At 47.1% G+C, this 26,139-nt stretch overlaps 1 protein-coding gene across 3 annotated transcripts in view; it reads left to right on the top strand.

Moving 5' to 3' along the window:
• ralgps2 (Ral GEF with PH domain and SH3 binding motif 2) overlaps window positions 1-26,139 on the top strand; it is a 92,809-nt gene that overhangs the window by 22,380 nt on the left and 44,290 nt on the right. For 2 of the 3 annotated variants that reach the window (XM_061239391.1, XM_061239389.1), the window contains exons 2-6: window positions 6,546-6,647; window positions 9,407-9,536; window positions 10,827-10,934; window positions 12,497-12,547; window positions 23,523-23,606. In XM_061239391.1, coding sequence (XP_061095375.1) covers window positions 9,471-9,536; window positions 10,827-10,934; window positions 12,497-12,547; window positions 23,523-23,606 — 309 coding nt within the window. In that variant the 5' untranslated portion in view covers window positions 6,546-6,647; window positions 9,407-9,470. The remainder of the gene's footprint in view (window positions 1-6,545; window positions 6,648-9,406; window positions 9,537-10,826; window positions 10,935-12,496; window positions 12,548-23,522; window positions 23,607-26,139) is intronic. The other variant, XM_061239390.1, reaches the window with a different exon arrangement.

Below are 26,139 nucleotides of genomic sequence, written 5' to 3'. Positions count from 1 at the left end.
CCCTCGTTCCCCACTCACTGCAGCCTACGGGACAGCAGTGCCCTCGTTCCCCTCACACTGCAGCCTACAGGACAGCAGTGCCCTCGTTCCCCTCACACTGTGCCCCCGTTCCCCTCACGCTGCTCACTAATCTCCTGCCCCAGCGCTGCCCGTAATCCAGCGGCTGTTTGTTTAGCCTATCTGGGCTTTAGCTCTCACCCCGATTAAACACAGATTTTCCACCACTGCCACCGGGCCTCCGGTTTTATTACGCTACGCTAAAGCATCTTTTACGAGCCTCCCTGAAATTGCTCAGAGCATCTCAGAGAAGTGAAATTGCAGCTAAAAAGGGAATTTCAAATGCGGCTTGTCCGAGGTAACAGGCAGAATAATGGCCGTGATTAGGACCGTTCGGAGCTGGGGGGGCGTCAGCTCAGCTCACAGTCACATGACGTAGTGCCTGGTGTGAAGCTGGAGACCGGAGCTCCTCAGACTGAAACCCTGTCGTTCGTGCCTTGGGCCGGTGGGAATCTTCGGTGGTTTTGAAGCTAGAGGACGTCTTCTCGTGGGGGGTGGGTAATGGAGCCATATCATTTCATTGTCCCGCGGAGCAACTGAATACTGCGCAGCCCCATGGCGTGTAAGAACAAGCCTTCATTAGATGAGTAACCCACTCTGACGCTTCTAAACACTAAACAAGCAAAAGTGAAGATCCTTTTTTCATGTAAATGTAAATAATGGGTGAATACTTGTCTTTACATTGTGCTATTATTTACAGAGAACGCACTTGAGTTTTATACAATGCTAGGGGAAAGAGTGAGGTTCTCTTTTTTGGGACTTTGAATTTGGCAGCTTAGATTATTGACAGTAATGTGAAATGAAAGGAGTTTCAGGTCCTTGGCGTTCCTCTGCCTCTCCAGACCGGCACAGGTGGGGCAGAAGGTGGGCTGGGTGAGTGAGGGCCTGTAGGCGTAACGGCCAGTCTCGCTCGCCCCTCTGTTCTCCACAGAGCCGAACGCACTTTGGCTGTTTTCCTCGGGGCTGATGACATCATTTTTTCCATCTCACCTGCTGTCCCTATCTTTGTGTGAGAGCAGACTGGTTGTACAGGCTGCAGTGGGGGGGGGGGGGTAATAGTACAGACAGGTTGTGCAGTGTGGGGGGTTTATAGCACAGACAGGTTGTGCTGTGGGGGGGGGGGTTATAGCACAGACAGGTTGTGCTGTGGGGGGGGGGGTTATAGCACAGACAGGTTGTGCTGTGGGGGGGGGGGTTATAGCACAGACTGGTTGTGCTGTGGGGGGGGTGATAGCACAGACAGGTTGTGCTGTGGGGGGGGGGGGGGTTATAGCACAGACAGGTTGTGCAGTGTGGGGGGGGGGTTATAGCACAGACAGGTTGTGCTGTGGGGGGGGGGGTGTTATAGCACAGACAGGTTGTGCTGTGGGGGGGGGGTGTTAGCACAGACAGGTTGTGCAGTGTGGGGGGGTTATAGCACAGACAGGTTGTGCAGTGTGGGGGGGTTATAGCACAGACAGGTTGTGCAGTGTGGGGGGTTTATAGCACAGACAGGTTGTGCTGTGGGGGGGGGGGGTTATAGCACAGACAGGTTGTGCTGTGGGGGGGGGGGGTTATAGCACAGACAGGTTGTGCTGTGGGGGGGGGGGGTTATAGCACAGACTGGTTGTGCTGTGGGGGGGGTGATAGCACAGACAGGTTGTGCTGTGGGGGGGGGGGGGTTATAGCACAGACAGGTTGTGCTGTGGGGGGGGGGGTGTTATAGCACAGACAGGTTGTGCTGTGGGGGGGGGGGTGTTAGCACAGACAGGTTGTGCAGTGTGGGGGGGTTATAGCACAGACAGGTTGTGCAGTGTGGGGGGGTTATAGCACAGACAGGTTGTGCAGTGTGGGGGGGTGATAGCACAGACAGGTTGTGCAGTGTGGGCGGGTAATAGTACAGACAGGTTGTGCAGTGTGGGGGGTTTATAGCACAGACAGGTTGTGCTGTGGGGGGGGGGTTATAGCACAGACAGGTTGTGCTGTGGGGGGGGGGGTTATAGCACAGACAGGTTGTGCTGTGGGGGGGGGGGGTTATAGCACAGACTGGTTGTGCTGTGGGGGGGGTGATAGCACAGACAGGTTGTGCTGTGGGGGGGGGGGTTATAGCACAGACAGGTTGTGCAGTGTGGGGGGGGGGGGGTTATAGCACAGACAGGTTGTGCTGTGGGGGGGGGGTGTTATAGCACAGACAGGTTGTGCTGTGGGGGGGGGTGTTAGCACAGACAGGTTGTGCAGTGTGGGGGGGTTATAGCACAGACAGGTTGTGCAGTGTGGGGGGGTTATAGCACAGACAGGTTGTGCAGTGTGGGGGGGTGATAGCACAGACAGGTTGTGCAGTGTGGGCGGGTTATAGCACAGACAGGTTGTGCAGTGTGGGGGGGTGATAGCACAGACAGGTTGTGCTGTGGGGGGGGGGTGTTAGCACAGACAGGTTGTGCAGTGTGGGGGGGTTATAGCACAGACAGGTTGTGCAGTGTGGGGGGGTTATAGCACAGACAGGTTGTGCAGTGTGGGGGGGTGATAGCACAGACAGGTTGTGCAGTGTGGGCGGGTTATAGCACAGACAGGTTGTGCAGTGTGGGGGGGTGATAGCACAGACAGGTTGTGCAGTGTGGGCGGGTTATAGCACAGACAGGTTGTGCAGTGTGGGCGGGTTATAGCACAGACAGGTTGTGCAGTGTGGAGGGGTTATAGCACAGACAGGTTGTGCAGTGTGGGGGGGTGATAGCACAGACAGGTTGTGCAGTGTGGGGGGGTGATAGCACAGACAGGTTGTGCTGTGTGGGGGGGTGATAGCACAGACAGGTTGTGCAGTGTGGGCGGGTTATAGCACAGACAGGTTGTGCTGTGGGGGGGGGGGGGGGGGGGGTTATAGCACAGACAGGTTGTGCTGTGGGGGGGGGGTGTTATAGCACAGACAGGTTGTGCTGTGGGGGGGGGGGGGTGTTAGCACAGACAGGTTGTGCAGTGTGGGGGGGTTATAGCACAGACAGGTTGTGCAGTGTGGGGGGGTTATAGCACAGACAGGTTGTGCTGTGGGGGGGGGGGGGTTATAGCACAGACAGGTTGTGCTGTGTGGGGGGGTTATAGCACAGACAGGTTGTGCTGTGGGGGGGGGGGGGGTTATAGCACAGACAGGTTGTGCTGTGTGGGGGAGTTATAGCACAGACAGGTTGTGCAGTGTGGGGGGGTGATAGCACAGACAGGTTGTGCAGTGTGGGGGGGTGATAGCACAGACAGGTTGTGCTGTGTAGGGGGGTGATAGCACAGACAGGTTGTGCTGTGGGGGGGGGTATAGCACAGACAGGTTGTGCAGTGTGGGGGGGTGTCAGTGATGAAGCGTTGTGCGCTGTCAGCCTGAGAGGCCCGGCGGGGGAAACGCGCTCAGTAGGGGAGGGGCCGTGGGACAGAGGACAGCTTGTGAGGGGGATTGTGGAAGGGCCCGGAAACGCACAGCATCGCAGGCCCTGTAATCCCCCTCCGGCTGGCTGATACAGATCAACAATGAGGACACACACAGACACACATACGCACACATACACACGCACACACACACACACACACACACACACACACACACACACACACTCATATACACACACACACACACACACTCATACACACACACACATACACACACACACACACACACACACACACATACACACTCACACACACACTCATACACACACACACATACACATACATACGCGCACACACACACACTCATATACACACATACACACACACACACACTCATATACACACACACACACGCACGCACGCACACACACACACACACACATACACATACATACACATACATACGCGCACGCACACACACACACACACACACACACACTCATATACACCCATACACACACACACACTCATATACACCCATACACACACACACATACGCATACACACACATACATGCATACACACACACACACACACACACACACATACGCATACACACACACACACACACACACACACACATACATACGCACACGTACGCATACACATACACACGCAGGCACTCACACACACACTCATACACACACATATACACACGCATACAGACATGCAGAAAGTAGACGGATGGACACACACAGGCTCAGGTGCACGAACACTCAAATACAAGCATTCAGGTGAAAGACACGGAAGTGCATACAATAACAATACAATGCATAGAAATGTGCACACAATAGCACCCTGTAAAAACAGTTACAGGCACATGCATGTGTATGTCCGGATTCACCAATACATTCACAGAAACAAACACAAACTGTAATATGCAAAAAAGTGACACACACACGCGCGCACGCGCACGCACACGCACACACATACATACAAAACACAGAAACGCACAATGCTAACGCACAAAAACAGCCTCAGGCTACCTCAGGGGTCACACACATTCATCCTGACACTCCCAACAGTCAAGCACAAGTGATCGTATCGCTTAGGAATTACACATGCTTTAAGTAAGTCAGGGTAAATGTTCCTTACACTCTGCTAAAGTGCATGTCCATTGTTTATATTTTACACTTCATTTAAAAAACGTGTTTTAATCAGCCAGAGAGTGGCCAGAGTAGCTGAATGCCAAGAAGGGAATGGTAGAGCTGTGTGTGCTTTGTTTATTTCTCATCGTTCTTTAGTCCTGTCAAACTTCTCAAAGTGTTTTTATTGGGTTGGCCTAAATACTCTGATTAACTACAGACATTATTGAAAACAAGGTGAAATATCTTCATTGAAGTGCCTGAGCTTTTCAGGTTGCGTAAGGTGAATGGGAGGTTTTTTTCCCTCCTTTGGACTGCAGGGGCTAGCTGGAATATAGGAATATAGAGGCCAAATGGCAACCTTTGAGAAGCACAGAGTGGTGGGAGATGACTGTGGAGGGCATTGAGTGGGGTTTCGGCCGGATGTGGGTAAAGTGGGTAACGAGGGCCGTGTCTATTTCCTGTTTTCATACCAACTTCTGGCCTTAATCACTCAATTAGCAGTACTGTTTTTGGCCTATTTTTTGAAGCCTTTCTTGATAAGCATATGAATGACAGCTGAAGGCAGCTCTCGTGTCCCTGTATGAAATGTTTTATTGCGATCTAAACTACGACTGAATCAGTGTGGTCATGTAGACTGCCAATCAGCTCATTTAGCCAGGGTAATTGGTGGAAACAAAATCCTGAATACACACTGGTCCTGCTGGAGCGGAATAGCCCACCCCTGGTCTATGCATTATTCCTGCCCTAGCCTGTGCCTCCACTCTGACTCCGTCACATAGTCTGAGAATTAGAATGTGTTAAATCATGTCAGACTACAAAATAGCGACAGCCACTGTCTTTGCAAATAAGTGAATAAATAAATCATATGTACTGTGAAGCACCTGTTCGACTATTCAAGGAAGCACAATTAGACCTGTGCATCATTACCCAAAATCTCCAAAATTCAGTCTTAAAGATATGGATACTGTCTACTGTACAGGATTAAATAAACATGAAGAAAACAGTGCCCTGAAATCTGAGTGAATTTCCCTCCTGTCGTTTGATATTAGTTATAGTTACTGCTCCAGTAACGGGAAGCAGGTATTATTGTTTGGATAATTTGTACCGTGAAGCGAGTATCCCATTGTGCTACTGTATCTTTGCGTGTGACATTGTTTAGAAAGCCGATTTGTCCGCGCATTGTGTGGAAACAGAAGCTGTCCTCGATCTGGGCACCCGCTGGTCACGAAAGGCCGCAGGCTGCCAGAGGCTGCCCTCTTCCTGTTGCCATCACTAAAAGTCCCCCCATGTGACCGGGCCGTTGAACTGTGCGACCTCTCCTCGCACCCGTTCAAACGTTTTCTTACCTCAGGTCAGCTGCCGCTCTCGGTCTCCCTCCGGAACGTTCTGAAACCTTTGTTTCCTGATCGCAGCAGTGGAGCTCCCCCTAGCTGCCGCCGAGGGTGCTGCAAATGGAAAGAGACAAACATGTTTTTGTTTTTTTAATTACTTGCTGCTGACTTGCAAGCTGTCATGTAAATTTTAAACGGCCTCTGGCAGGATAAAAACAAGCCCTAAATATACTGCTTTCATTTTTAGACATTGGTAGGATCTTCAGAGCAATGCTTTTCCAGTGTTTTACCCTTGCTGATGATTAGTTGTTAACAGGCACATCCCAGTTAATCCATGAGCTTTATTTAATTTCTTTTGTCTTTAAATCCAAGCACTCATTTTCTGTTGGCATAATAGAAATGCCTTGATTGGGGAACTGATCTAAAACAGTCATTTTAATTATATGCTGTGTGCGAGTGAGCCTGTGAAGGGGTTACATTGCTACACTATCTGTGTGTGTGTGCTTGTGTGTGTGTGTGTGTGTGTGTGTGTGTGTGTGTGTGTGTGTATGCATATGTTTATGTTCATGTTCATATTTATGTGTGTGTGGGCACGTATGTATATCTCTGTGTGTATGTAGACTGCGTATGCAGATTTTACATGAGCTTTCTTTGTCTCACACAGCCCCCCAGGGACACCTGAGCCAAACTGAGGGAGCGAGCGAGCGAGCGAGAGAGAGAGAGCGAGAGAACTACGGCATGGCCCTGGTGGTCTGACTGGAACCCAGTGAGTGCACGCATGTGGGAGAGGGGAAGGGGGGGCGGGGTGGGGCGGGGCGTGTCTGCACTCACATGCACACACCCACGTGGGAGAGGGGAGGAGAGGGCGGGGCGTGTGTGCACTCACTTGCACACACCCGCGTGGGAGAGGGGAGGAGAGGGCGGGGCGTGTCCGCGGTCACATGCACACACCACTATAGCGGCCCTTTGTCTGAGATGTACAACTCTAATCGGGATTACACTGGAAGCTTCTTAAACCCCCCCCTCAACCCTACTGCTCTCTCTTATCTCATCCATTCTGACACACTCAGCCCCGTCCTGTGAGATGCCCGGTGTGTGATCACATGCTCTCTCTGACGACAGCCGGGTGCCAACCAGCGAACACTTTCACAGCTGCACAACTGCACTGCGTTTGGCAGTGAGAGACCGTCAGGAGGGGGGGGAGAGGGGGAGAGGGACACTGCTGGCATACCTGACATAGCTCTGCTCCAGGGAGCTCAGAAATTCCTCACGCACTCATCATGCTCTTAACTCCCCGCCAGGTCAGCCCAGTACATTCAGGCTGTGGTGTGAAGAAGTGGCGTTACTCGCCTCCTAATGAATTAACATGCTTCTGAAGGTCCTCTTTTTCTGCCTCACTGTGAAGTTAAAACTGTTTGTCTTACTGTAATTAGCACATTGAATCATGAGAAATTAAATGGTTGGTTGACGAATTGCTCACATTTTAATATGACTGTGATTATAATTTGTTATGGTTATGCCGGTAAGATAAAAAGCCCAATGCATGCAGTGAGCTTGGCATTGTCATTTCTACCCGCCTCGTATTTAAAATGTCCTTCAGTTTTTGCATACCTGGCATTTACAGGCTTGGACTAAAGTTCTGGACATTTGGTTGGAATTCTTGTATAGGAGTATGAAGTAAATGCGACTGTTGTACCAACAGAAATCATTGTATAGAACATGTTATAAACTGCAGGCTACTGCAGTGTGTTTACTTTAAACATGGGTTCTGTACTGTGTGTGAGTGTGCGAGCTCACGTGTGCGTCTCGGTAGTTTAACCGTTGTTGCTGGCCAGGCATCTTTTAGCCTTAGGCTAACCTATTTGCGTATTTGTCTTGTCTGGTTTTTTTTAGTCACTGCCTTATCTTTATTGTATCTGCTGTCAAATTGGTATTGTTTGCAAAAGCTTATATGCGATTCGCTTATATGTGCCGTTTGTGTTTTGATGTTTCTGCCTTCGTGTCCGTGTACTCGGGGAAAGGAGAGAGCAGGGGAAAGGTCTCAGGGCTGTGAAAAGGCCTGGTGAGTTTGAGACGTAGCGCAGGGAGCCCGCGTCAGGCTAACGCGCGTCAGGCTAACGCGCAGGTGTGAGCAGCGCGCTGCTCTTGTGCAACACTTGGTGGGCTGGTGTAAATGGCTTTGTGCCGCTGCTGGTCCGGCCTCCTTCCTGCGCGGTCTGAGTTTGAGGAACATGTTGGCAGCGCGCCGTTAGCTTGCAACACGCTTCAAATCACAGGCCGACAGACCTGGCCCCGCCCGTCCGTGGAGCCGCGTGTTCGCAGAGTGCGTGTTTATGGGGGATTTTCTCTACCAAATGTTGCTATTTATTTTTCTAAGGAACATTAGGTCTGAATCACTGTCTCACTGGCTACTCATTTTCAAGTTCCTGCTGATAATACTACAGTTTTTGTATTTACGCTGAACTATAGTGTTTGTACTTTCTGCTGTCATGTAAGTGGAAATCCCGAACACACCAATAATTACCAATATGAGCATTGTGCACTGCTTTTAATATCTACTTCAGAATTTATTTTTAACATCCATTTTGAAAATGGTAAATGGGGCTTTTGCGTGTACTCGGTAGGCTTCAAACTGTGAAGGTTTGACATTGCGGCAGGCTGGCCAGTAGGTGGCGCTGCTGATGCACTGGGTGTCCTGAGTGGAAAGCCTTTAAAAAGGTTCAGTTTGTCACTGCTGTGCCAGACAGTACCAGTGCCCTCGCTCGCATTATAAATCTCTGTTTCTGCTCGGGGTTTGTAAGGGAGTTGAGCCTCTCACTGAATAGCTGTGGGAGCCTGAGAGGCCATTTAGACTAAAATAGAAGGCTAGTGTGGGCTGAAATGAGACAGATGCTCTGTTCTTCCTGTCAGTGTGTGCCTCTCATCCAGGATGATGCTGATGTCACAGAGTGGGGTAATGAAGTGAGGTCACTGCCGTCTGGATGAGCAGCCTGTGCTTGGTCAGGCTGGCGTGTGGAGTCTGTCATGCTTGTGCTGAGCTGAAGGGAGGGCGTTCTCCCAAATTTCAGTGAGGACTGCTCTGCACTCTCCCGTGTTTACAGAGGGCCTGGTGGGTGAGCAGATGTATCTGACCTGTGCTCTCCCATGTGTTCAGAGGGCCTGGTGGGTGAGCACGTGTATCTGACCTGTGCTCTCCCATGTGTTCAGAGGGCCTGGTGGGTGAGCACGTGTATCTGACCTGTGCTCTCCCATGTGTTCAGAGGGCCTGGTGGGTGAGCACGTGTATCTGACCTGTGCTCTCCCATGTGTTCAGAGGGCCTGGTGGGTGAGCACGTGTATCTGACCTGTGCTCTCCCGTGTGTTCAGAGGGCCTGGTGGGCGAGCACGTGTATCTGACCTGTGCTCTCCCGTGTGTTCAGAGGGCCTGGTGGGTGAGCACGCGTGTCTGACCTGTGCTCTCCCGTGTGTTCAGAGGGCCTGGTGGGTGAGCACGCGTGTCTGACCTGTGCTCTCCCATGTGTTCAGAGGGCCTGGTGGGCGAGCCGCCTCTGCTGACGATGAGGACCCTGCTGCAGTAGAGACGGATGGTATGGGAATGATGGACCTCCCCAATGGGCAGTCGAACGTCGCCACCTTCGCTGCTACTGCTTCCGAGGTGAGCCGTGCTTCCGTCCCGTCTCGTGGTTTGTTATTGACATTGAAACTTCACTTCACTTCTCACCATTTTTAAAGATTACAAATTAGCTGAATGGTTTACCCCCTACTGATGTTTTTTTTTTTTTTGTGTGTGTAAATTTGACATTACTGTAAACATTGATTATTTAAAGTGACTTCCCAGTGATTTAGTCAAAAAGGCACAATTTGTTGATTCTCATTATGAACAAACATATTGATAGTTTTTTTTTTTTTCTTTTTTTCTTTGTTAGTTACAAGCCACATTTTCATTTGAATATTTGGGCAACCCCCAAAAGAAACCCCTTTAGAACTATATGCTAAATTACATTTTATGACCTGTTTATGGTCATATCTAGCATGGGAACACTGGGGAAAATTCACTTTTATCTTCTGTGGATGTGGGTAGCACAATGAGCATCTGTGAAGCCCATTTCAGACACGCCTAAGTTTTTGTGTTGCTGGTGTGTTAAAAAAAAGAAAGAAAGTCATTTCAGCCCTAGCTGAAGATATTATCTATTAAAACAACAGAAATGCAAAGTACAACAACAAATCATTTCTGTCCATTTCCAGCAAACTGTAGCTCATTATGTACAGGTTGTCATGCTTGCCAATAATCCCACTTCTTACTAGTACGAGATGTAATCTAATCTACTCCCACGGTAATCCTCAAGAGATTTTGAGAGGTGTTTTTATCATTGGCTCTTGTATACCAATATTTTATTTCTACACTCCTTAAAAAAGTCTAAATAATCCTAAAATAGTCGCAATAAGAATAGTTCATTTTGTCACTTTTAGTTTGTGGGGCAGCACCATCCTGATTGCATCTAGATGAAGCTGCAACTAGCCTTAAATTCTTCTTTTCTGATGTGACCGGCAAAGAGGATGGTTTACAAGCACAATTGCCTGAACTTAATTTAATAGCAAAATAATAGTTTTTTAAAAAATAAACTCTGTTTATTATCCTCCTGTTTTAGAAGCGTTATTTTCCCCAAACATTTGAGAGTTGAGACACAATACAGATGCTGTAGAAAGGGTCAAAACTATGGTCTTGCTGCTCAGACTGCTTCTTCCACACACGAAGCTACCATTTCACATTAAGCACATTTAAACTCTCTCATGTCTGAATCTCACTGCACAAGATGGACATTTTTCACCATGCCAAAATCTTTGCCAAGTGGGATGGTTTCTGACCAGAACTGAAACTGACTATTTTGAATCCTGTGCTTTGGATGAGGGGGGGTTAGGGCTGAATGGTTGTTTCTCTCCCCAGAAGAGCAGCAGCTCAGAGTCACTCAGTGACAAGGCTTCCTCTGAGCTGAAGAAGAGCTTTGATGCCGTCGTATTTGATGTCCTGAAGGTCACACCTGAAGAATATGCAGTAAGAATTCTCCAATCTGCCTTTTCATTACAACCACCCCCCCCCTCCCCATAACGGTCTCATCACCATGGTTGCTACAATCTACAGAGTAAACTAGGGAGGAACTGGTTTTCAGATTGTGGACTGTGGAAAGCAGTGGAAATGGGTCAAGTGCAGTTCAGCAATAATTAATGTGTTCTGGCAAGTATTCGCCCAAGCATGAATTTCCTCTCTCTTATAAATTAAACGGCATGAAATGTTCTTTTGAACTTGTTTTTCAAGGAGATATTTTGGTTCTTTCCCAAAAGTCAGGGAGGAGTAGTAATGTTTTTCCATTGCTTAAGATGTTATTCAGATGAAAATTAGATTTGTGTTTTGTAGAACATTAGAAATTATTTGAGATTAAAGAGAGAATAGATTATTTATTTAATATTGTTGTGAAGTATCAAACCTGCAAGTTGTCCTGTTGTCTACAGAACAGTACACCAATTGATGTTAGAGTAGTACCCTTAGTTTGGATCCTGTGTTTAGTAAAGCAGGCTGTGCTTCTTGTGGGGACCTTTGGCTGAGAACAGGCTTTGCTTGTTGTTTATGTCCTGTTTATGGTGAACAGGCCCATGCTGTTCTCACCTGGGCTGGAGAAGCTCTCAGGTCCCTGATGTTCACCCACCTGCCCCACTTTGCCAGGAGGGGGCGCTCTTTCTCTGACTGCAGACATGCACTTCTGCTTCATTCAATTTAGTGTGTGGGCTGTGTGTGTGTGTGTGTCAGTGTGTGTGGTGTAGGCTCTCTCTCCCCATCAATTTAGAATAAGTGATACATTTGTTTATTTTGAGGAATAAAATCAAATGACTAAATTCAAAGAATATATTGAACCTAAATATGTATATTGCACTAGGGTACAAAGCACACAAAGGCTTGCAAACAAACTTTTATTTTCACCGTTTTATTTCATAGTGAAATACATTTCTGAATTTGCACAGATCAGAGTAAGGTGTTTACATTAGTAGCATCCCTTGTGTTTGGGATAAGTCAATATTGATGCATGTACACATTCCTGCATTAAAGATACAGTGTGTATACAAGAACATTCAGTGAAATAATGATGCCTCTTGAGTTTCTGGTCAGCAGTGGCCTTTCTGTGTATGTCCCGCTCAGTTAGTTAATTAATTTCATGCAAAGAACTGACCGTGAAGGTCGCGTAGCTTTGTAAACAGGTCACACAGGCACAGATAGGAGAAGAGTGTAAAAAAACGCTCACAGAACACAATGACAAAAATCATTGGATATCCCTTTGAACACAGTCAAGTCGACCATGAATTAATTCATTCATATCAGCCTAGATCAGGCCTTCCCTCCAAGTCAGGTTCCTGGGTATTGAGGAAACTGCTTGGGGAACTCAACGTCTGGAAGTGACACAACGCAAAAGACTGAAAAACACTGTAATGGTTTAACACAGAGATGTCTGTCTTTAATCTGAATTTTTTTTATTTTTTTTATTGTGACTTGGCATGACTTAAACTTTCCCTGTGCCGGGGTGCTATTTGTGTATCCCTCATGCTTGAGCGCTCTGTCTTTTTTAGGGCCAGATCACACTCATGGATGCTCCGGTCTTCAAAGCTATTCAGCCAGAGGTGAGCGTACCACTTTGCTTCCTGTTTATTAGCTGCATCTCATAACAGCATTTTCCACCTGCAACTGTGAGTCTGGTTGCGTTTGTCTGAGTTGCAGTTGTCTGAAATGGTCCAGCAGGTGGCAGTATGCTCCTGTCTTGGAGCTTCAGTGTAATTTAGAAATAACCGTCTCTCAGAACCAAGTCACTCTCTTGACCAGCAGATTTCCAGAGGACCAATAGGCCTAATACCTAAATAAGAACAGAAACTCTGTAATGTGTACATTTATTTGGCGTGCATTTCTTGTATTGCAATATTCAAGCAACTGTTAGCTCATCAATAAACTTTCATGTATTTATCATTATTATTCCAGGAAATTTATTTTGGTGAATGTCATTTCTGTGTGCTTTAATATCGGCAGAGGGCTTTGCTTTACTCTGGTTTGAGCATTTGAAGGTGTGAGAAAGGGAAAGGTCTTCTGTGTAAAAGTTTTCTGTAGGAAGTCCCTCTTCCATAAGTAGGCTATTATATGACACAGACCATTTCAGTTAGCTGTGGTTGTTGCAGGTGTGAATGTAGAGTTTAGCTGTTTGTTTTTTTGTTTGCAATTTGCGGTTTGCCGTTAGAAGGAAAAAACCCCATCACTCCACTTGTCATTGTGCTGTGAAAAAAAATGTGTGTGTTTGTAGTGGTGTAGAGGCTGGTGAGCAGAACCCACTGTGTGTGCATGTTTGGGCATGTTTTACTGCACATGGGTATTTGTTACCAGTACAAAGAGGGTGTCACTGGAATATTGTTTACTGATGTTTACTGATGATACTATGAAAAAGATTCCTGTTTTCAACTTTGCGGGTGTGTGTGGAATCACTAAAACAAAAGAGTTACAACACATTGTTTATACAAGTAGATTTTGGTAGTTTTTGAGAATGTTAAATCTTTTCATCAGGCTTCATCTTTCGCTGTGGTGTGATTTTAATGGTACCACATAAAACCCACCTTATCTCTTCAATGGATATTTAATCATACTGAATATTGAAAACAGGTTAAAGAACACTTGTGACCTTTCTGTGGTCCTTGTATGCATCCTTAACGTAAGAACCTAATCTAAGCTGAATTGAGACCTTACATTGTCAGCCATTCTACAGTTGCTCTGAACATGTTGTGACGGTACACATGGTTTGTGTTTGTGTGACAGATGTCTGGCGAAAGCTTTTAGAAGGGATGTTTCCAGTGGGCCAAAAGGGGCAAAAATTATTCCATTTGTTCAGAAATTTTAGACCCTTTTCCTGATTAATTGTTTTCATTAAGGATCCCGTGCCCCGTGCTGAAAGAGTAGTGGTCTAATAATAAATTGTAAGAATAAATTGTTGTCCTCGTCAGATTCGCAAGACTTGATCATGTAATACACAATTGATTGTCTTTGCAATCCTATCCCATGTCTGCCTTGATTCCCAGGGTCATCACAACAAAAGATAAATTGGCTAATCTAGATGAATAAAGGTTACTTATTTTTTTTAAATGATCTAAAACTCTTGGTAGAATTACAGCATGGCTTTCAAAATGAAAGATTTCAGTGAGGGAAATGGAACATCTGGCAAATAATCACTAAACCACTTCAGCATCTGATTTGGGAGATTGAATGGTGAAAATCTAGAAGAAGCATTAGAGTTCAGTGGAGATGTTTCCCTTTGTGTCCAGTAATACCATGGCTTAATTAGAACAGATTGTAGAGTTGAATTGTAGAGTTCGGTTTTGTCTGGACACCTGTTATTGGCGATCGCCCATAAGCTGTCCCTCTTGCTGACTCTGCTGTTGCCTTGGGGTGACGTAATATCCTTAGCTGTGTTGAACATATGCATATACTGTGTTCTGTCCGATTCTACCCTCATTCAGATCCCACTCATCCTTTCACCGAATCCTCCTCACTGGACTAATACAGGTTCAGATGTTTCCTCCTATTCTGTCCCACTAGAATCATAAATGTTTAGGTTTGTTTAAATAGGCGCTCTTCCTATGTTTTATGTTCTCGGACACTCACCCCCCAAGGCACCTTGTAAAACTTTTCATATTTTTAGAGTCTCTGAATACTGTGTAGCATAAAAGTGACAAGTTGAAGAAGATGGCTGGAGTTCACAGCGAGCTGAGATGATGAGAATTACAGCGCTGTCTGTGATGTGCTGCTCTCTCTCTCTCTCACACACACACACACACACACACACACACGCTCACGCACTCGTGCGAATGCTCACAGCCACAGCTGCTGGACTGCCTCGGTGAGACGGTGCTTTCCCACATCTCCGCGGCTCTCAGCGGACAGCCTTCGTTCACGCTGTTTCATAACACTGACATCACACAGAAATAACCCGCTTCGTGCTGGGAACATGTTCTTTGTGCAATAGTGTTTATGCCATTAATAGTCTTTCAGCCATTGCTGGCCTGAATTTGGTGGGCATTCATTTTCTCACATTCTCATTTTTTGTCCACTGCTGCTGCTTTGCCAATGTCATCCTAAGTTTGGCGAGCTCCGCTTTCGTTCTGTCTCCATTCTCCAGTCCGCTTTCTCATCACGGAGTGATTTATTAAAACGAACACGCCCGCCCGGTTGAAACGCACACTTGAATTGAACGGAGCAGGCTAAGTTAGCCCATAGTTTATGAGGCGTTTGATTGCCTTTCTCCACATTGGAAGCGAATGTAGCGCTGCGGTCCTATGCTGTTTTTCGGTAAGAGCATGTGGAGAGGGGGCGCTTGGCAGGGACAGGCCGGCGCATGAGGTTTTCTCCTCAGAACGCACGGCCGCTGCAGCTGGGGCCTCCAGGCCTGCTCCATGCAGATTTCTGATGGGAAAAGCACGTCCGCGGAAGAGGGAGAGAGAGGGGGGGCGCTGCGATATCATTCAGTGTCAGAGCTGCAGTCCTCCGTGACGTGAACACTTTGCCTGACGTCTCCCAGGGTCTGCGGTTACCATTACAGGCGCTGTTATTCTCCTCCTCTGAAATGGAAGGGAAAACAGCGTGCCCTGTCAGGATATTAAAATGTATGGGTGCTCTGCTGTGGAACTCTTGGGCCTGCTCTTCCAGCCTCTCCCTGCGATTCCGCTTAAGAGGGAGAGAGGCCCACGTCAAACGGGCCTGTTGCAGTACCCTAGTCCTAAATCTCTCTCCCAATTACACCACTCAAATAGTATCAACTGCAGGTAATTTATATGGTCTTACGGGGACAGATGCGACCGCTCGTTTGGACAGCAGGAATACATGAATGTAGCATTTGAATAGCAGGAATTTAATGTACAGTAAGTGTACTGTATATTTTGGAGATATAAAAAGAGTATTATGGTCTACAGTCCGGTACAGCTTTGCTTTTTCTGTAGTGATTCAGCAGAATAACTGCTCCAGGGAGTCCTACAGTATAGAACAGGGCATTTATGTTACACATACGGGATGCAACAGTCAGTCTAAGAAAGTAGAAGAGCTGGTTTAAGAACATCAGCTTATACACGGCTACAGCGCCAGTAATACAGCTGTACTTACAGTAGTATAGCGCTTTGCAAAATGGCATACAATATTTCTCGGGAGTTCTCTAAGTTTCTGTCGCTGTGGGGATTTTGCTATTAATGTGTTCTCAGAAACCGAACCCCTGTGGTGGCTAACCCCTCCACAATAGTCATGCACCACTGAAAGTGATTTGGTTACCCAGATGTGATACATGGTCAATAAGCTGCACCTGCTTCTAGGCTTGTGCAAAATGAGTGTGCTGGGCTTCCAATAACAGACCACGGCTGTGTTGGAAAGGCATTACGTTCTGGATGATGTTATAGGTCGGGAAGATCTGTGCAAAGCTGTGTGAAGTGACTGTAGTGTAATGTAATCCCGTGTAATGTTACACTGCAGAAGCTAAAGCCACGGAGTCACTGGGCTGGCTGAAGGCCACTGGGTATGACGGCCCTGGCGTGTGTGCTGGGAGCTGCAGGCTGCTGTGAGCTTGGTGTGCGGTAGTGTGCGGTAGTGTGTGGTGGTGTGTGTGTGGTGTGCGGTTGTGTGCGTGGTGTGTGCGTGGTGTGTGCGTGGTGTGTGCGTGGTGTGTGTGTGGTGTGCGATTGTGTGTGGTGGTGTGTGTGTGTGGTGTGCGGTTGTGTGTGATGTGTGCCGTGTGCGTGGTATGTGTGTGGTGTGCGGTTGTGTGTGGTGTCTGCGTGGTGTGGTTGTGTGTGTATGGTGTGTGGCTGTGTGCGGTGGTGTGCGGTTGTGGGTTGTGTGCGGCGGTGTGCGGTTGTGGGTGTGTGCGGTAGTGTGCGGTGGTGTGTGGTTGTGGGTTGTGTGCGGCGGTGTGCGGTTGTGGGTGTGTGCGGTAGTGTGCGGTGGTGTGCGGTTATGGGTTGTGTGCGGTGGTGTGCGGTTGTGGGTGGTGTGCGGGTGTGTGCAGTGGTGTGTGGTGTGCAGTGGTTTGGTGGAAGGCTGTAAATCATTGTGACGGTGGGAGCTCTGCAAGCCGGGATGCACGGGGCAGGGAGGAATGGGATCGCTCTGACAATGAGCACGTCTGGCAGGTTAATCTCTTCAAGGTAGTGTGCTTCCAGGTAGGAGAGCGCAAGAGTGCTACCAGAAGTATTTTTAGGAGCCCAAATATTTCCCTAGTCTCTGTGTGTGTAATGACCGCATCCATCACGTTGACGAGAGAAAGCCCTTCGTTGCTTCCTCCGCTGGAGAGGAGGACGGGAGGCTCGCTGACGGCTGCTTGGCCGCAGGTTTTGTTCTGTGGAAAATGGAAAGCTCCATTTAAGAGAGAGGTTGAGAGAGGTGCTGGAGCGCTGAAACCTGTAACCCAAGCAGCGTCTCTCTTCTGGGGCTGATAATCTGAGTTTTATTAAATGTTTGCTCAAGTAGAGGTCTGGTTTTACTTAGGCGATGTGGCACGGACCGGCCGGCTTCCCAGCTGTGGAGGAGGGGCAGACGGGACCGGCAGGCCAGAGCCCTCCTTCTCCCGAGCCTCCCCCGTGGAGCGTGGAATGGCCCACGCAGGGCGCTTTCTCTTCATACTGGTCCTCCCCCGGTCCTCCCATCCAAACTTCTCTCCTCCCCCTCCTCTGCTTTACTGCTGTAATGATCTGCAGCTGCCAGCTGTTTTGAAATATTGCAGACACCGCAGTGCTATGGCAACCGAGTTGGAAACAAATAAGAATTTGGCCAGCATAGCTTGTTTTGGCTATTTGGAGAAAAAAAAAAAATCTTTGGTTTATCAGTACACCGTGAAAACAATGCTGAACTTTTTTGACAAGACCCATTAGTAGATCTCATTGGACTAGTACTTTTAGGGTTGGAGTTTTTGGAGGAGGAGAAGCATTTGAAGTGTTTTTCAGAAAATCCCATATGGTGGTCTTTGAGTGTATGTCAAAGATGTATGTATGATGGTGTGGTGGCTGGGCGTGTGACTGCTGAAACTTTGCATATGCACTATGTGTCCACCAGGTGGCCAGTATGCCACAATATAATAACTGCTGCAAGAGTTCAGCCATCCAAACAAGCCTCCCAATTTTATTTTAGGTCAAATGTTTTTTGTAATTTTTTTTATACAAAAACCTTTTTCATACGGAAAATTCAGACATTCAGTGGAGCATGGTGACTTCCACCCTTCCTGCAAGCATCTTTACAGCTGCATCGAGGCCGGCCAGCCATATACGTTTCTGAGGTAGAGATTACATTACATTACATTATTGGCATTTGGCAGACGCTCTTATCCAGAGCAACGTACAGTTGATTAGACTAAGCAGGAGACAATCCAACCCTGGAGCAATGCAGGGTTAAGGGCCTTGCTCAAGGGCCCAATGGCTGTGCGGATCTTATTGCAGCTACACCGGGATTAGAACCACCACCTCTCTCGCTCCCATTATTCCTGTCTCTCTATACTATATACTGTCCAATAAAGCTGAAAAAGGCCTAAAAAATATCGTATGTGGAAATATCCCTGTTAACAATATTGGTTAATATTACAGCACCTTGGTTCCAAAACTGATTTGTAAATAATAATAATAACAATTTAAAAAGCTTCCTGCACCTGTGGTACTTTGACCCTTAACTAGTGCCAGAACACGGTAAGGTAATCAGGATGTTGTCATGGATGTCGTGGGGAATAGGAATAGATTAGGAGACAAAGGAGTTCACAGCTGCCCACCCCCCTCCACCCCATGTGAGTGAATGCATGGCTGTGACAACTTCACAGTGCTGTACGACGGCCCACACACATCATTATTTTCAAGGGAGAAAAACAGTGCTCCGGTCAGAGGTTTGAATGTGACAATTGGTACTCCACTCCTGTCTCTTTGAAGTGTGCCATTACTCGTTTTTATAGCGTACAAAAAGCCTGCTCCTGATGTGTGTGTGTTCTGGCTTTTGTTCAGCTTTTGCAGTGTGAGTTTGTACTGCAGTTCTGTGCAGTAGGAGTACACAGCCTTACTAGGTATGTCAATCACAAAAATATATGTTTTAAGTGAGATGTGTGCATTTGCTGAAACCTCAAAAGACAGGAAATTAAATTGTTCAGCCCAAATGCTAACATCAGCTACTGCACTCACTATAATAACCTAGTGCTTTGTTAGGTTGATGGAGCTCTCTAATCTCCACTTAACACCGAGTTTTCCAAGATTCACACTTAATAATGGTCAATTCCTCACTTAATTTAATATAATGCCTCTGTCCCATCACAAGCTCCTGCTGATTCTTACCATTTGAAAATGCAGTATTCTGATTATAGAATGTTCTGATGCATTGTAACGGCTGAATAACCGTATTTTTAACACCTTTTTGTTTTGTGACATTGCATCATGTCTTTGGAAGATCCAGGCCATACCTTCACTTGAGTTACAGCTAGACTCCATTTTAGCCCTCTTCTTCAGTTTCTTTTGATTTAGCGACTGATAGACTGACATGTGAAATGAGTGGGATTACAATTGCTGAATCGGTCATGCATTGTGTTGAAGACCTTTGGGTATGTTTCATTGATCCTGACATTGACTGTTACAAAAACTAGCTTACACGGTGGGCCCCTCTGTTTAAAAACCTGTAGGATGTCTCCATGTAAATTAGGATCGCCAGTAGCCTCTGGAGAGAAACTAGACCAGTATTTGAGTGGACGTGGGAATGCAGTGAATTATGGGTTTTGCAGGCTAACGTCATGCACTTTAACATTCCTCTTAAACTTCACCATGTAATTGTGCAGCTGGATGAAACGTACCCAATTTAAGAGCTCGTTCCTTTGAATTTTGTGAGCGCGCACTGATTTTAAAACTTTTATGAATCTGAATAAAACGGGACTGCACTCCTTTGATCAGTGCTCTATTGTGTTCCTGCTGGGTTACTGCCTTGCTGCAGGATATCGTATAACTTAGCAAAAATTGCAGTTTTGTTTTCCTTTTGAGATTCCTTTGGTTGAAGTGGCAGGACTGTGTCAGGCTGTTTTTGTATTGCTTACTCAGGGATTGTTGATAAAACGAATATTTATCAAAATGTGGAGTTTCATCCCGGTGTTTATTTTAAGTGTCTAGATGCAGACAGGAAAGCGCAGTATCTCGTAACAGTCTGTCCTACTGCAGCTGAAATCAGATTCCCCCAGAGATGAGATGACTTATTTTCCCATGCGTAGTATGTAGCCAGCACCAGATGATGAAGACCTCGCCTTTCAGGCCCTCTGATAAAGATGCTTTTGTGTCGCCTCCAGTTTGTTATCCTTGGGGGGTCAGAATCCTCCTCAGGGTCAGACTGTGAAGGAAAAGACAAGATGGCCTCTCATGGCCGTAACTCACAGTGCTATCGCTCGTAAAAATCGGAGCTGACTGCGCTACCACAGAAGTTGTGGGATCAAAGGGTCAGGTTGTGCTCAGTTTAGATTTGCCCATCTCTGGAAATTCATATCTGTCCTTCCAAATTCATATCTGCTCTGGGGGAGAGGACCATTAGCTCCCATCAGCGCTTTTCCACCCCTGCCCCCTTACCCGAGATGGTTCAAGAGGGTTATTTAAAGCCAAGCGTTCACTTTTGTCCCCGTTTTGAAGTCACTGTCAAATCTGACTAATTTCACGATCCCACACTAATATGGATCTGAAAGAAACCCAGTGATATGTGAAGGTCACCGGCTTGGCTGTTAGTGCCAAACCTGTCCAACCTTTGTCTGAAAGTTTTGATTTGATTAGACTATTTTTGTTTGATTTCTTGGCAGTTATGTCTGATGTGCAGTGACTCATATTTCTGTCATTGTCACCAGCCAATGAAAGGGCTCACAATACACAACCAAAGCACTTGCGGTGAGGAGGAAGCAGAGGAAGTAGCTTGCTTGCTTTCTTTCTGACTAGGTGTGTGTGTGTGTGTGTGTGTGTGTGTGTGTGTGTGTGTGTGTGTGTGTGTGTGTGTGTGTGTGTCATGTACTCAGTATTGAGTGTATTGGCTAGTTCGCTAGCTTGGTGATCATCCCACGCAGTCCAGTCCTTCTGTCTTATAAAAACTACATGCGATGGAAGAAGCCCTAACCCTTGTGAGTAGAGGTGTTGACACAGAGAGTGTGAGAAAGCCATTTTAGGTATTTCTAGGTAAACCTACATGGTAGCTACTGTCTGGTACACAATCTTGAAATGCTTTTGACCTTCAAATACAGATGTTTTTATCATCCACCCACAGCCGTGCAACATTATCTTATACCAGACGGGTAAATTATGAGTATCTATGTAGTCTTTTCTACATCAGCTAGGGATACATTTTTATTTTTTGCAATTCAACCCTGGTTCAATCTAACATTGAGCAAGGTGTACCAGTGACAGCTCTGACATGACAAATGCTTTGCTCATGTGTTAGATTCATACCTTTAATACAGTCTTATAATGATATTGATGAAGCAACATTCTTGAAACATTCTTGGGTTTTGGCCTCTGAATAATTGAGTAAACGTATTTTATACATTCCCTTGCAACCCTTAGGTTGATGACCAAATACATTACTGCAATAAATGTCCTGCATTACATCTGAAGGACTGTCACTGTAGCAACTACTGTATACAGATACTGTACCTGTTTTTTTGTGAGAAGTCCACTGGTGAGACTTTCTTTCGCCATTTAGCCTTTCAAAGTCCTCATCGGTTGAAGCCTATTTGTCTATTTATTGCATGTAGTAAAATCCACCTTTTGGGAGCTACCACAGTACGTGTGCAATGCATATTTCCTAGTGTTGAAACAGTGCCACAAAGACCAGCTCTGGATATCACAAACTGAGTTTTACAAGTTCCACGGTTTTCATTTAATTTTACGGAATGGTCAGGTGATAATGTATGAGTGGACTTATTACTGTATGCTTAGGAATGATTTAGTTGGCCAATTGAGTCAGCCCACTGAGTTTGGACTCTCCCACAGCAACTGTGTTGTGTTGTCTGGAATTGGGACGATACTGGCATAGCCGCCTCAACATGATGTAACATTTTCACTCATTCATGTGCTCCAGCAGCTTTCTGCTGTGTGGGGGATCATCAGCCTCAGTATCGGCCTCTCCAGTGAACTGCGTGCTGGGCTCACAGTAGCCGTTTTCCACACGTCAGCTGGAAGGGTGGTCTTGCCTGGCTCCGGTGCCCATTACCAAAGCCAGAGCGAGAGGGGGACGTGAGTGACAGGGAAGGTTGTCTGCGTATGCTCAGGTGTTTAAAGGAGAACTTTGCTCAAATAAACCAGGAATGCAAAGTGCTGATCTTTGGCAGATTTTTGGAACAGTGGGCTCATCGAGGGGATCGCTGCAGCTCCTTCAGACTGCAGCGATGACTGTGGTCAGTGTTCCCTTCCTGCGCGTGCCCCTGCCCATCTGTTTTCTTAGAATGGCTGTGTTTACAGGCAGATATCACAGCCTGCCTGACTGTGAGGTCCACTCGTTCTTCCATCCCCTCAAAGGTCCAACTGTCATAGGTACCATTTTCACAGTTTACAGATGCCTGCTGCCAGCCTCAGCACTGGGGACTCTCCCCTTTATCTGACTGCACGGCTCAGTTCAGCTGAGACCGATGTACTCTATAATGTACTTCTCAAACATTATAATGGAGACCTTTTTATTCCGTCTTCTCTTTTAGCTAAGCACTGGCTTTCTGGGTTATTTGAGAGTCTATTGGCATGAACGCACGTTGAATTCTCTCCTTATGAAACAATTAGTTCAAGAAAGGGGGAAAAACATCGGAGGTCAGTTCTGAGGTCCAGTATGTGATTAGCACATGTTGTTTAACCCGCCTGGGAGGGGTAGTTTCCATTTGACTTGCGTTAATAAGCGCGGGTCTGTGCTGGAGCTGACTGGGGTTGGGGCTGGCGGTTGCGAGCGGGCCTTCCTCAGGGAGCCTTGATGAATGCCGCTTACACAACGTTTTTCTCATATTACATCAGGGCTGTGTGCTCCCAGTCCCACACCAGAGCTCCACTGGCCCCGGGCCTCTCACGCCCCGCCTGTCCTTACGGCGGCCCCTCCAGTGCCCGCTGGTGTCTGCGCGCGAGTGTGGTCCCCCTGGCCCAATCCCCGCTCTGCCAGAAGCTTTTCAGCCAAGCGAGAAGAAAGCAGTGATTATTGACGTGATGCGGAAAGGGCTACCAGAGGTGTAAAATGGATGGAATGACTGCCGGGCAAAAGACAACTCTACCCTTCATGCCTTCAATGCGCTAGCGTAGCTCTAGTACCACGCTTGCTAACGCTGTTGTGAAAGTAATTGGGGAAGACAAGGCTCCGCTGGCATGCGTTCAGATGCGTTGCTGTGTGTGATGTTTACCTTGAAAACTCTGTTTGTTCCTGTAATCAGTTCATCTCATCCTGTTGCGGTCTTGTGTTTGCATGTGCATATTATTTGTGTTTTACGAGCCTGCAGTACTGCAGGTTCTCAGGCTTTTAGCGGTGCGTCGGTGTGACGGTCAGATCTGTGACTCAGACACTCGTGGGGAAAACAGTGTTTGGACGTTTTCTGACTCCGTGTGTTGCATCTTTTTTTTTTCTTTTAAGGAGTTGTCGAGCTGCGGCTGGAACAAGAAAGAAAAGCACAGCTCAGCCCCCAATGCTGTGGCCTTCACTCGCAGGTTCAACCAGGTGAGTCACAAAGCTAAAAAAAAACGCTGCAGAAGCAGATTTAATCAGTGAGCCATCCGTATTCCATCAGTGCTTTCTTTGCTTGCTCTCCCTCTCCATTTTAACTCTGAACAAAAGGAGACCGAGTACATCAGAGTGGGATGTATTGTGGGATATCTGGCAGTCATGTGATTGGAAGCAGCTTTCAAGTCCTTTACCAAAGACGGTTTTAGTACAGGAGATTTCATCTGGAACCATCGTGCATTTATCTGTTAACGTGTCAAAATCCCAAAACTAACCTGACGAACAGAACTACTCCTGGGAAATGGTGTCAATCCCAATTTTCATGCGAATGACATCCTAACAGCTTCTGCATAGGTAAGTTAGAAATGTTCCTCATATTTTACCCATTTCAGTGCTCACCATGTGTTCTCAGGACTTCCCGCTCTTAGTTCTTAGCAATGCCCAGGTCTGCAGCTCTGCCATATTGTCTGTCCTTGCTTAGGCCACACAGCCTGACAGGTGTGTATGGTGAGTGTGAACTTCATCTTCCCATTGACTGTGGATTTTGGGAGTGATATTGAGGCCTTTTCCACAGCGTCTTCTTCACCTTTGAGTTCAGCTTTATATCCGTCCAGGACAAATATTAGCATATCGACAAAGAATGTGTTTCAAGCGTCCAGTGGAAATTTCTTCCATTTATAGCAGTACCCAAACTACCATTCAAGATGTTGCACACTCTGCTGTCGGAGCCAAGCAAAATGAACCTTTTGAATAATGAGACATGGAAAGTACAGGAAAAAAAAGAGTCCCAAATAAGCCTTATTATTCCTTTTATTGTCATCATCCAGCTTTGGAACTGAATGAAGTGGTGTTGGCCTCTTCTTAACCATGGTTGTTGTGAGGGAGCAGGCTATGCTGGTGCTCCTGTGGTCCGTCCCCTACCCCCCAGGGCCTGGACAGGAACCATGGGTCAGCGAGTCCTGGCAGCCCACACCCAGTGCCCCGCCCTTTCGGCACGTCCGGGACCCAGTCTGCCCCAGCTGCAATTACTAAAAAAGACCAAAACCTCCTTCAAGTTCTCGGCCTCCTTTTATGAGAGAGACTGGTGTTATTAAATTCAGTAATTCTGAGTTACCACTCAGTGCCCGGGTTCATGTGTTCTTTAATTTATTATTATAGTTGGGTTGGAACAGCGTAGCCTGTAGCAGAAGGGTTTATGTGCCCATAAACAGCGCAGTAAAGCAGTGTGTCAGAGTTCTGCTCTTACGGCTCGCTCTGTGTCGTATATAACTGCGTTCGATAGGAACGGGACCTCAAGCCCTGCCGCCCACTCTGGCTGTTTCCACCCCTCACACACCGACCCAAGGCCCAGGCTCACATGGCTATCTTCCCCTCCCTCAGTGGTTTCCATCACATCATCACACGCAGTGTTGAATCTTCACCGTCTCCATTACTGCATTTGGATTGTGCACTCGCTCGGTCAGTGCGCTTTTCCAGGCTGCTTTGCGGTAGGTTTACGTGCTGCAGTCTGTTGTTCATGTGCACAGCTGAGATTGGCTGGGACCACATGAGGAAAAGGGTATAGTATCACTTCCTGCCTGTGCCCCACCTTGTGATACCACCCTATAAACCCCAGGGTCATATTTGAATGTTCTGCCCTCTACCTGAAACTGCTGCTGTATGAGCACATCTGTCAGTGTGTGGAAGCAGGGTAACGTGACCCCTCAGCCTCTCCTCTCATTACAAACCTTCTCCTCTCTGACCCTGTCCTCACTGTCTAAATCTTCCTCCCTCCTTCCTCTCTCCCCCCCCCTTACTCGCAGGCTCCAGATTAGCAGATTGCAGAGATTCTGCATTAGGCACATCTGGTTCTCTTTTCCTGAGATATGTGAATAGGATTTCGGAAGTTTTCAGGATTGGGACAGCGCTGTGTCTTGTTTTCTTTGTGCTCCCTTGATCAAATCAAATGACAATGTTGGCAGGTCACAGCTACAGGAAAAAGCTACCCTTGGGCTTATTTGCACAGTAGCAATTTATTCTTCAGTATGGAAGCATCTCTTGTGTTACTGTACCATAGATATACTCATGCAGATTATGTTCAGGCAGTGGTGTTTCTTGGGAGGCACCTTTGGGGAATCTGATTCCGTCAGGTACAGAGGAGTAGTTTCCCACCAGGGGACTGGGAGCTTCCGATCCGTTGCCTATGGCAACCACTGCGTGTTGTGATTTGTCAGTTGGCATGGTATTCCCATTATCACAGCTGAAGTCCAAGTCTGTTATTTATTTCCATTCTGTTCCCTTCCCGGTAGAATTGATTACCCTTGGCTGCAGGGAATGCAAATGAGGTCAATATACAGGAGGGGAAAGGCTGAACTCTGGAGCTCAGCCGTTGTTAGGTGATGTCAGTACCCCAGAACTAAGTTCCACAGGCACTGCAGCAGGGAGATTAGCACGGATCTCCAAGGGCTATATTTCTGACTTGGCTCTGTGCACACCTTTCATAAAGCCAGTATCTGTCTGAGAGATTTTTCTGGAACAGTCTGTGCAGACA

This window comes from Conger conger, chromosome 4, assembly GCF_963514075.1.
Source record: "Conger conger chromosome 4, fConCon1.1, whole genome shotgun sequence".
NCBI lineage: Eukaryota > Metazoa > Chordata > Actinopteri > Anguilliformes > Congridae > Conger > Conger conger.
This window is presented reverse-complemented; position numbering and strand designations above follow the sequence as displayed.